This window comes from Talpa europaea, assembly GCF_964194135.1.
Source record: "Talpa europaea genome assembly, chromosome: 3".
NCBI classification, from domain to species: Eukaryota; Metazoa; Chordata; class Mammalia; order Eulipotyphla; family Talpidae; genus Talpa; species Talpa europaea.
Genome location: NC_140069.1, coordinates 80,708,515 through 80,721,614, shown reverse-complemented (window position 1 = coordinate 80,721,614; position 13,100 = coordinate 80,708,515). Strand labels below are relative to the sequence as shown.

The window sequence follows — 13,100 nt, the reverse complement described above, 5'->3', positions numbered from 1 at the left end:
GATATCAACAGATAAAATCATAGAGACAGATTTTGGTCTACCATAAGGAAGAGATCTCTACCAACTAGATTAGTCTAATCATAGAACAAGTACTCTTATACTACATTATGCTTCCAGTAATTGTGAGACATGAAGCAAAAGCTGGATATCCACCATGTATTAGGGGCATTATTAAAAAGTCATTATTTTATGGAATTGTAGACTGGTTGAGCTCACAGAACCCTTGCAATTCTAATTCTGTAAATTCTAGAGAGTAGCACATAATGCTGTGACTGGATAAAGAATCACATAACTCTGAGATAAAGAAGAAAAGCTCATTTTTCTGGCAATAATCAGTCACAAAGTAGCTTTTTAAATCTGTCATTTTCTGTTTTTCATAAAAATGTGCTTTTTTTCCCCCATCAATTCAATATTACTGTTCTACTATTTCCCCTAACAAAAGTAGGAATCCTAAAATGCATTTTGTCCACTTTATATTATTCATTAAATGAAATTTAGAAATTGCCTTCAAGAACACAGATCATTTCACTGGAATTAAGAGTAATCAAACTAGGCAATAGGAAATTATCATCTCCATAACAGAACAGAGATTTGTCATACAAAATCACTAGCATTCCTGACCTGTTAGTAATGACTTAATTAATGTGAGAAGACAGCTCTATAACTTACTTGTCAAATGTCACAAATATATTTGTGAGGTATAAAGGCTAAGTAAGCAATATAAGATGATGAAATACTGACAGTAAAAAATTCACATCATCTTCAAACCTAAATATTTTAAATGGTATTTCTACAAAATCATCAATGAAGGTCTGTAATAAGAACAACCCTCTTATGGTGTGAATATTTAGAACTTGTAAAACTCTTGTGTCTGAAACCGCCAGCAAACTACTATTCACTCTCCATATCTGACAGGAAGATTGTGATGATCAGTGAAACAATTAAGTACAAAAATACTGTGTAAATGTAAAACTGGTACTATCATCACCCTACATATATCTCTAACTAACACAGAGAATTTTTCATTTCATTGCAGTTAATTGAAATATTTTGGAAAAGCTGGAAGATACAAATACTAAATTGTTAATTATAGACACTGACAATATTGGTATTATACTATTTAGAACAATTAAGATGAAAAAGCATTGATATATGACAATTTTTAATCTCTCACTGGTATACAATGAAGAGTACAAGTAAAAATCATTTGGCAACAGAGGAGCAGTCTAATTCAACTGCTGTTGTTTGAAAAAGGTGTACCATACCTACTTACCAACAAGTCTTACTACATTCAATGTTGTATTTGTTAAGATGGGTGCATTCACTTTATTTAGACTGTAATCTGATTTCTTCCTGCTTTTTAGAGTTTCTCGAGAAACGCTTTATACAAGGAAAAAAAAAACACAATTCCAATTAGGGTTGTCGAAGTAGCAAATCAATAGAGTTGAGAGAGAACAAGTATATTCAGAGTAATTGAAGTAGTTCACAATACTAGCATATAGAATGAATAAACAGGAAGAGGGAAATGTGACGAGAACGTAGGTAAGACCAGATCACTGTGAGCAATCAAACCTAGGGAGTATGAACCTTACCTTGAATGCAGAGGTGACCTTTAACGACTTTATCCAGTAAAACAACATGAAATTTTCATGTTGAAAAAAACATTTAAATTTCTATTTAAAAATGGTTTGGCTGGGGGCAAGACTGGAAATGGGAAGCCAAAGTTAGGGGTCTGATTCAATAATTTGGCACAGAAATTATTTTAGCATGATCATGGGGGCGGGGGAGGGGAGGCAGGTAGTAGCAAAATAAAGAAACTTTGATTTCTTCACAAGGCATTTAGAAATTTGATTTAATGGTAACCATTGGCTGTACTCAGTAATTCACATTATTCATACTTTTAGGAGCAAGTTAAGACTATTCAGAAATCTATATAACTCTACCCAAAATCCAACTATAATCACATATACTGGCAGGCACTATCTTACTTGTTCATTTCAACTCAATGAGAACTTAACTTTCAGCCAAAATATACCCAAGACATATCTAATGAAGAAGTCCAATAAAACAGTTTTACTCAGTTCTAATGGAACTCAGATGTAGGTATTTAAAATCATATCCACAGCTATATGAACTGCTCACTTCGAGGAAGAGAATTGTATCAATCATTGTTTCAAATCAAGTATTAAATAGGTACTATAGGGAAAATAATAGGGGAAAGTATATTTAAATCTATCTTAAAAACATATTTGTAGTTACTAAATATCTGATGGTCAGAAATTAACTCATTCACATATCAGGATTAGGCCTACTCAACTGGCAGGTGACAAATTCTGTATAATTATCATAGTTTTCTTCGAAGAGGACAGTTTATCATAAAACAAAAGAAGCCAACTATAAAAAAAAAAAAAAGGAACCTTAATAGAAAGCTCAAACCAAAAAAAAAATAAATAAATAACCTTGGGGAGATAAGTGAAACTGTTCTGTGTTAACTAGATTGAGGCAAAAACTCCACATACAAAATAAGTAACAATTTTTTCCTTGAGGTTTTCTGGTCTATGTGAAACAAACTGTCCCTGAAAGGTGGCAATGATTTTTTAAGTTGAGTTTGCTTTTCTGCAAAAATCACTGCTCCCTCAAGTAAGAATTATTTAACTATACTAAATATCAAAAAGACTACATTTTTGCCTTTCAGGAATCATTCGTCTCAAACATATTAACTTCTGTCATATGACATTAAAATCAACAGAAAGAATTTTGAATTTTGTTTTTTCTTAACCTTTGAAGAAAATCCTGTATGTTGAATGTTTTATATATATATATATATATATATATCTCACATCCTATGCATTAATATTAATATATGTCCAGCATGCGACATAAAATATAAAAGACCATCCAATCTAAGAACAATTACCTTTTCACAGGAGCATCACCTGTCTGCTCATCCACATAATCTCTTTTTAGTTCCTCAGGTACATCACTGTCACTGTCATACTCCTGATAGGCACTTTTTTCTTGTTCATCAGATTCATACTGAAGAAAAAAACAGTATATTCAACAACAAATTGAAGAGCCAAACTTTCTTTAAGTCTTTCAACATAATTAAAGTATTCAATTTCATAAGAAATAGATTATAGAGGGAAGTTCTTACTAACCTAATAACCTTAATTTTGTCATAGAGAAACACTGCCTTTCCATTTTCTTCATCATCTAACCATAACCCACTCAAAAGGAAAATAAAATACAAACATCATACCTATGAAAGCTTGTAAATGTTAAAAAACAAAATTCCCATACAAAGAAAATTAGCAAACACACTGCTAGTCTTCGAAAAGGAAGAGTGTACATTTGACTAAAAAAATTATTTTTCCTCCAGGTGGTTTATTTCCAATTTGTTAATTGATTATAAAGAGGCAGAGTACCTAATTCTGGCACTCTGGCAGTGTTAATTCAGCTTAAATAAACACATGCAACACATATGATGATGCTCTAACTCATTCTTATGAGATTTAATTCCAAGGGAAACTTGCAAAATTAGGCTTAGCACTGACGAACAACTAAGAACAAGGTCAAAAATGGTGAATTTACTCTTGAGAAGAAGGGTGCCTTCCAAATATTTTCATCATCTTCGTGACACCATGACTCAATGCCAGCATAGAAGAGGACAGTGGAGTCCATGTAGGGCCAAGTAAGAAATGGCAGTGTAGAGTCATCATCACCATCATCAATTAATATTAATAGATTTAATATTAAAAATAATGGCTAACATTTGCTGAGGTAACCTAGTACTGTAGTAGATGCTGTCATGAATTATCTCACTGGATGTTTTGAGGAAAACATAAGGATGTTTTACTTTCAACATGCCAGTTGAAGAGACCAGTATGATGACAACATGGAAAGAATCTCCTAATTCAACAATGATTTTTAGAGACTCAAGTATTATGACAGCCATATTAGGAAAAGGACCCTCTCAAGGACTTGTGCTGGGCCTGGAAAGATTAGATCACACTTCAATTAACACGAACAAGCTCAAGAAGCATTCTCTCCCACTTGTACACAATATGGTCCTGATGAGAGTCAGGAAGCTGTTCTATATAACTTAGAGTCTCCCAGTTATAACAACAGAACATTATGATTCCACAGTATAAAAGATCCTCATTTTTGAAGATGCTGTTTGCAAAATTTCCCTACTCACTAAATTTATACCCTCCAAACTAATACTTTACAATACTTTCATGGACATTTATAGATATGTGCAGAAAGACAAAAAACATTTGAGTCATCCAGCATGCACATTCCACCTGCAGGCACACAAGGGACACTCTGCTTTCCTGCTTCTCTTCTCATACTGAAAACAAGTGAGCTTCTCCATTTAGTGCCACAGTTTTTGAACTTTCGTTCTCTCTGTTGGTAATTTCACTGTTTAGGCAGGACTCTAAATATAATACTAAAGTGCTATCTAGGGTCTCCCTGGTGGCGCAAGTGGTTGAGCGCCGAACTGTGAAGCTGTCCACAGTCTCTGCAGCACGGGTTCGATCCTGGCCAGCCTGCGAGAATCCCACATGGGATTCTGTTCTGTTCCCTGCTCTGTCTCTAGTGAATCCTCACATCCACCCGCACATCTGGCCTGTACCCTGGTTCTTGTATAAAATAAATAAATCTTAAAAAAAAAATCTTAAGCTTTAAAAAATAAACAAATAAATAAAGTGCTATCTAGAACTCCTAAGTGAAAGAAAACTAGAAATGTGCCTTGGGGCAAAAATACATGTTAGATGAGCTTTATTCAAATATGAGTTATACTGTTGTTGGCAATGAATTCAAAGTTAATGAGTCAACAGTAAATATTAAATTAGGTGTCTTTAAGTACACATAAAACAAGGACATTGACCAGCTGATGAAAACATTCTAATCAGGGTCTCAAAGGAACCCAATTCCACATTTTGCCTAGAACAATGGTTTAGTGCTTGCTAATTCAGTGTTCATGGTAACTTCATAGAATACAACTGACAAAAGTAATGAGAATTGAAGGTTATGTGAGATTTAAATGAACAAGTCACCATATAAAGGAATATAATTTTTATAAACTGGGATGACTTTTAACTCCTTTTAGTTTATTCTGCTTTGCAGAAATGTCACAAAGGATCACTGAACTATATATTTAAATATAGTTTACTATGAAATAATTTCTATTTCATAATAAAGCAGGACAACAGCAATATGTGTCAAAATATATCTTCACTAAACAAAAAAGAAAATTTCAAAACTAAAATACAGAGATAAATTCAACAGATTTTTGTCAAATCTGAACATTTCGCGTCAACTTCATCAAATATAAAATAAAAATGATGCTGGGTATCTTGGAAATTAAGATCATAATGACTCATATACAATACCCTATCCAAATTAAATAATGTGAAAAGACGTTGTATATAACATTGTATAAACATTGCTCTCATTGTAAATGCAGGGAAACTGAGGGCCATATTGCCAACACAACTAGTAAACAATAAAGGTGATATTCATTCATCTGCCTTCAAGCCCTTTCCATTAACTCACATTACCTCTAGTTCATTGGTTTTGAGCTTCTCAAAGTATTGTTGAAACAATGTGATTTCAAATCCTAAAAACACCCCTGCTATGTAATAGTACACTCTCACAGATAAAAGAAGATGGGTAATAATCATTACACATTTACATTTTATTTATCCATTCATCTGCTGATGGCCATTTATATTATTCATAACCTTATGAATAATATAAATATTTGTGTCCAAATTTAAAAAAAAAAAGGAGATGGAACAAGATGACTCAGTTACCCAGCAGTGAAGTTGACAAAAAAGTGCAGAAGATCTAGTCCCTCATTTATCTATATTCAATAAATCATATGAATAAGCAGTAAATAAATCATACTACTACTCAATCAGTAATCTAGTAGAACATAAAGCAAATAATAAAGGCAAAATTTATCTTTCAAGAGAACAAATGTCAACAAAGCTATTGTGAAGTCATTACTTCTACATGTAATAGCACATAAGTATATTGCTATAGTTAGGAAAGCAGTGGTGAATGGATAAATGTAGCATTTGCTCATTGGGTAAGGCAATTTATAATGAGAAAAATCTCACTATGTATCACATACCCCATTAGAAGCAAGAACATCTTCTGTTTCTTCATCTTTCTGGTTGGCCTGTATTTCAAATGGATTCCCACCAGTGCAGTATTGCTCAAACAAGGTCACTGTTTTTGAGGAAGTTGAGACTGGCTGTTTACTTGGTGAAACTGATGGGGAACGAGTCTGTTCCATAAATTTAAATTCCTGAGCATTGAAAAAAAATGAGACTTTTCAGCAACAACAATTGCTACACAGGAAATTCTTGAAACTAAGAAATCTGACTGATAAAAACTTCAACATAGCAGCAAAAGTACCAGCTTTGGTACTTTTTGGTATTAAAACCAGCATATGGTTTTAATACAGCCATTTATAAAAATCTAAGTGCTAAGTCAAACGCCTTGCATAATTGTATGATTATTTAAGATATTTTATACAAATACATAAAAAACTAAGCAATAGGGATATATCTTAACCATATTAATCTCCATAAATTTTCATTTATTTTTCTTCATATACCAAGAAGCAGACAACACACATACATGGTGAAGTCAGAGAATGAATCTTTCAGCTCTAGTTTAATTAATCCATTACATCAATTTTCAAGGTAACTATTTTATTTATTTTTATGGTAGTCAGAACATTTAATGAGATCTACCCTCTTAGAAAATGTTTTGAATTGCACAATACATAACTATTAACTATATAGTAGAGCTGCAGAACTTATTCATTTGTACAATTGAAACTCCAAGACAACTTTAAAGGATACAGTAATGCTGACTTGGATGAAAATATTTCAGTATACCTTACATAAACATATTTTTTAGAATTACACCAAATATGTGTGTGTGTGTGTGCATGTGCACACGCACAATTTTGATCATTAAATAGAAATTCAAGTCAAATGATTTAAATAGGCATTCTAGGGGGCCTCCCCGGTGGCGCAGCAGGTTGAGTGCCGTGCTGTGAAGCTGTCCACAGCCTCTGCAGTGCAGGTTCAATTCCCAGCCAGCCAGGGAGAAACCCACATGGTGCTGGCAGACCTCTCCTGCCTCGCCCACTGCTCCCCTCAGCAGTGTCTTTAGTCCGTCTGCCTGTTCTGCTCCCCGCTCTGTCTCTGGTGAATTCTCTTACCCTCCTGCACTGCTGACCTGTATCCCAGTTCTTGTATAAATAAATAAATTTTTAAAACAAAAAATAAAATTTCCCAATGACATGATAATTAAAAAAATAAATAGGCATTCTAGAATGAATGTCAGAATTATACATAATACTAAGAAATTGGTTTAAAGGTGCAAAATTAATGTATAAATTAATGTAACATAACTCTTTAAAACTTTTATTAATAAATATGTTTCAGACAAATATTTCTGCACTAGGAAAGAAATGATAGAAGAGGATTAAGAAGTAAGCTACTACATGATAGAAACATAAAGATTATCCTTATGTAAATAACTTACATAAACTAATTTTGTAAAAAGAAACAGATTTTAGGGCCTCCCTGGTGGCACAAGGGGTTAGGACGAAACTTAAGAAGCTATCTGCAGCCACTGCAGCATGAGTTCAATCCCCAGCCGGCCAGAGAGCTGCCCACATGGCGCAGCAGACCTCTCCTGACTTGCCCGCTGCTCCCTTCAGCAGTGTATTTCAGTCAATCTGCCTGTCTGTTCCCCACTCTGTCTCTGGTGAATCCTCTCACCACCCACACCTCTGGCCTGTACCCCAGAGACACAGATTTTTTAATCTTTAAAAAAACAGATTTTAACATTCACTTTACAAAAGAAGCTATTTATTAATTACCTTTCAGACAGAAAGTAAAGGTACTATTTCTTAATTATTTTATAAATGCTTTCACATGTGCATTTCATGTACATGCATTTTTATAAATTTATTTATAATTATTTTATGTGTTTTTTACACCATTTTTCATTTTTGTACAATGTATGCATTTTCACCTTGGTTATAGTCCCCATAAAATTCCCACCACCCATTCACCCTGAACTATCACCATGGGCCCTTGTGGTCTTCCCACCCTTGTTTTGATCCTACTCCCTTCTCCCCCCTTGTAGTATGTCTCTGACTTATAGTTGCCTATTGATTTTGATTTTTACTTTATTATAAATAGTTTTCTTTCCTGATCCCTTATTTGGATCCTCTATATTCCTGCTCTAAGTGAGCCCATCCAGTATTTTTCATTTCTTTCTGGCTTATTTCACTTAGCATGATCCCTTTCCATGATTCATGTTGCTGCAAATGGCATGAGTTTATCCTTTTTGAATGCTGAGTAATATTCCATTGTATATATGTACCACATCTTCTTGATCCAGTCATCTATTTTTGGGCATTTGGTTTGTTTCTATAGCTTAGCTATTGTAAATAGTGCTGCAATAAACATTGGGGTGCAGGTGTTCTTTTGAATTAAAGTTTTGGTGTCCTTTGGGTAGCCCCCTGGGAGTGGAATTGCTGAATCATATAGAAGCTCCATTTTTAGCAGATTGAGGAACAGCCACATAGTTTTCCATAGTGGTTGCACCAGATTGCAAATCAAAACCACAGTGAGATACCATCGTACACCAGTGAGAATGGCACTTATTAAAAAATCTAGTAAATGCATTTTTTAAGGTAACAAAATAAAAGACTTATTTGTTCTTAAGAAACACTTACATGAAGTTGCAAGATGCTGAAATTTGACTTAACAGGACAAAGTTCCCAGGTCTCATTCTCTAAGAACATTCTCAATTCATCAAGCCGTGTTCTTAAAAAATAAAGTAAAAGTTAATGTTCCAAAAAATAAAAAGTATACCACACACAAGAATTAAGGAAATGAAATACAATTATAAGATTGCCATCATGATTGCAATCAACACTGAGAACCCATTCAGATCAGCACAGTAAACACAAACATTTATTTGTTAATATTTTATTGTCCTCAAGAGATAAAACACTCTCAAATATTTACTAAATTCAGGATTTTTTTACTATCTTCAAAAATAAGGAATGCATAGGAAATAACATTTTTATTAAGGAGCGAAACTAAAAGCTACTCATCAACTCACATATTTAAAATATCCTTAGGTAGTAACATATCAATGCCAAAACACAGAAATATTTTACAGGATTTATGAGATCACAGATACGAGCAAATGTTTTATGTTAAACAGCATAGATCTTTCTTAATAATACTTACTAAGCTATCATAGCAAGATGATTATCACCTTCCAAATATATTTAGCTCAGTGCCTAGCTCCACACAGCATTTATGAATTAAACTAGCAAGTATGACACTTATAAATCAACACTCTAACAATTACTATATCACAATGATCTTTTCTTTCTTGAATGTTATTGCTCTGTCTATCCTGAGTAAGTGGCAGTTCCAGAAAAACAAATACTTCCTTCCATTTACTCTAGGACACAATGGGCCAACACCTATCCTTATCTTCCCATTCTGCAACAAGCTTCATTGTTACTACCATGCTAAACAGAACATTTTTTAAAATCCACAGCTTATAAAATAAGAGGCAATAAGTGTATAAATCTGTGAAAAGCAGAAATTGCTCCAAATGTTGTCATTAACAAAGACTTTAAGATAATGATTATAAATGAGATAGAGAAAATATGTGCAAATTGTATAGAAGGACAATTTCAAAGAACTGCAATAATAAATGAAAGGAATCAGACATTGTATAACTGAAAATGCAATATTCAAATTAAAAACTGATAGGATCCCCAAAGAGCAGAAGGTGGGATTAGTGAACTGGAAGACAGATCAACAAAATATATCCAAACTGAAGCATAAATTGAAAAAGAAATGGAACAGAAAAGATCATAAGAGATATATGAGACACAGTCAAAATATTTAATATGCATGCAGTTTGATGGAAAAGTCAGAGAATGAGCAGTAATATTTGACCCCAAAAGTGATTATGTCCGTAACTTACTTACACCATATTCAAAAATGAACTAAAATGGATGACAGACCTAAGGCAAGAACTAGAACTGTAGGTTTACCATTGTGACAATCCACAATAAAAAGAAAAATAATCCAATTTTTAAAATGGGCAAAAGACTTTAGATATTTTGCAAAGCATATAGACCAATAAACACACAAAAAGATGCATTTTAGTCATTAGTGAATCTAAGAAGAGTACTGACTAAGGGCACAAGGGATCCTTTTAGAGAACTGAAAAAAACTCTATACCAGATCTGGGTCATTTATGTGGTGCACATACACGGCCAAACTTATGCAGTTGTACATTAAGATGTGTGTAAATTTATGTGTTATACTTGAACAAATTTTTTTCAAAAGGGAAAATTTTAATATTCTGCTCATTCCCCTCCGTTTATTTTCTGCAACTGCAACAGATGACAGGCCCATTTTAAAGATAAGGCCACAGAGCCCCCAAGAAAATGTCAACACAATTGTGAGCAGTCACACACAAGGTCACAACTAGCAGAGTTGAGATAGCAGAGAGGCCCTGATGTCCAAATCTTGTTCTTTTCACTGCAATATGATTTATTCACTGCAATATGGTTTATTCAAAGGTAAACATCTACTTATTTTTTGACTATGAATGATTAGTTGGTTAATTTTATCCAAACTGATTCATTAGAGCCACAGAAAACTTCCTTTACATCTCTTTTCCCACGAACATGACGCAAATTAAAAGATTTACATTTTACTTCTTTTCTTCTATTTTACTAATATACTAAAAGAAAATCAGTTGTGATGAAAATTTGAAATACAAAATGTAATCAGAGGTTGAATAACAGAATTGACAACAGTCATAAAATCACAGAAAAGCAATCCTGATTACTGCTATTTAAGCATTTCAGGTGCCACCTATTTCTTTAAGAAACAAGATATGAACAGGATACAAAGACTTTCTTTGATATACAAAACAGGTACAGTTAAAATAAAATTAAAGAGATTTTAATGGGCAAATACAGTGAAAAAGTATAAGTGATCTATAAAGTATCTCAAATATGTTGATTTACAGAATAACAGGAAATGTCAATGAATTAGAATTATGTGAAACCTAGGTTTTCTTCTTAACCTGATAAAAGGCTGGAAACAATGGAAGGTAAGTTCCAAAAATGAATGATAAAATCACAGGCTTTAAAGAAGGTAGAGTATCTGGTATGAGCCTTTTACCTACTTAAGAGAAGAAAAGTTGATGTTCAGAGAAATAGGAAATTGGTTAAAATCACACAAATTGTGAAGACGGTGAACCCAAGGCAATTAGTGACACCATGCTGTCCCAAACACTGTACCAGCAGGAAGAAAACTATAAATCAATAACAACAGTATAAACTAAGACAAGTTTAACAGTGACCTACCCACTATTATTGTCTATATACTGTAGAGGCAGTGGCCTAAATATGATATACACTGTAAAAAAACTGTCTCTTTTGTTATTTTAAATCCAGATCTTAAGCCCTCTTATGTAGTTTAGAGATGGAAAATAGTATCACTTTTTATAAAATCTAATTTTCAATAAAATATTTTAAATATTTAAATAAATTTATAAATTGTATTTCAACGAATAAAATTTATTGGCACCCTTATCAGTAAATTGAAGAAAATTTTTGTTTTCTAAAATCATTTTTATTCTCCTAGCAAAGAAAGTTGCAACAATATATCCTATCACACACACACACACACACACACACACACACACACGCTCTTCTACCACATGACCTTAATATTCCTCCATCAACAGATACTGTCTAATTATCCTTCTCTTGAATCTTAGCCAGTCTGACGACTTGTATGTATGGTAGAAGAACTACATGACTTCTGAGCCTACATCAGAAAAGGCCATAAAACCTCTGCCTATTTCTTTTGGAAAACTAGTTCTATGGGAAGCCGCTACCATATAAAAAAGTCAAATAACCCTGCAAACACCATACCTAAAAGGTCACTTGTAGGCATTGTGGCTAACCAATCCAGCTGTGAACATCTTTCTAGCCATCTCCACCACAGTGCAAATGAAACCATCATGATCCTCCAAATAAAACTCTTCCATCAGCTGAATCCTACTTAGTGACATCAGTCAATGATATGAGGAAAAGAATCTCTCTGTTGATCCTTGTTTACATTTCTGACAAGCAGATATATGAAATGATAAAATGGTAGGTGCTTTAAATCCAGTAAGTTTCACAAAAGTTTTATACTGCCAATAGTAGCTAGAACAAATGCTTGGACACTTTAATTAAAGCATGTATTTAATAGCTAGCCTTTTTCGCTTCTTAAAATTTTTTCTAAGATATGCTATAAAACAACTAAAAGTATTGATAACTTATATTACTCTCTCTGAAGCCTTGACCAAACCAGCTTATTTGGCAGAGAATGTGGGAGGAGAGTGGGAAATAAGCAGGCTAGTCCTAGAAGATATGAGGCCCAATATTCAAAAAAGAAGTGATAATTAAATCACTGGGACTGGGTCTAGGCAGAAGAGAAAGACAATAAACTTGATCTTAAAAACTAACATTTTAAAGATACTTAAAAGAATAAGCCTTCTTATCCAAACTAGGAAAAATTGTTTCCCCCTAAAACAAATGGTCACCTCTACCCTAACATCAGTTGAAGTATTTTTAGGATACCTAAAAATACATTTTAGGATACCTGGAAACATTTTATAAATGTTATTATAGCGTAATTAAAAAATAAAATGTACTTACTACAAAGAATGTTTGGGCAATTATACATTGCTACATAATTTTTATGTCATTACTTTTTAAATTAGAATATTTGTGCTTTCGAGAAATCTGCAACATTTGGAAGAATGATAGGTCTGGATGTATAAAAATTTAGTACTTAAATATAAAGGAATTGGGGAAAATCAAATTTTCACTTTTGAAAAATAAGAATTCACGTTGATATAGACTAGGTTCTCACATAAACTCATGTAAGTTTGTCCTAGAAAAAAGATAATGGCAAGAAAGCTTTTATATAGCTACCACAAGTAACTTGAGAGTACAAGTT

General features: G+C 33.2%; 1 protein-coding gene across 2 annotated transcripts in view; it reads right to left on the bottom strand.

Annotated features, from left to right (window-relative positions):
* The window catches only part of VPS50 (VPS50 subunit of EARP/GARPII complex), a gene marked incomplete at both ends in the record, with an annotated part of 120,673 nt that overhangs the window by 38,892 nt on the left and 68,681 nt on the right, over nt 1-13,100 (bottom strand). For both annotated transcript variants that reach the window (XM_084230838.1, XM_084230839.1), the window contains 4 exons: nt 1,274-1,380; nt 2,918-3,036; nt 6,143-6,319; nt 8,777-8,867. In XM_084230838.1, the coding sequence (XP_084086964.1) occupies nt 1,274-1,380; nt 2,918-3,036; nt 6,143-6,319; nt 8,777-8,867 (494 nt within the window). The remainder of the gene's footprint in view (nt 1-1,273; nt 1,381-2,917; nt 3,037-6,142; nt 6,320-8,776; nt 8,868-13,100) is intronic.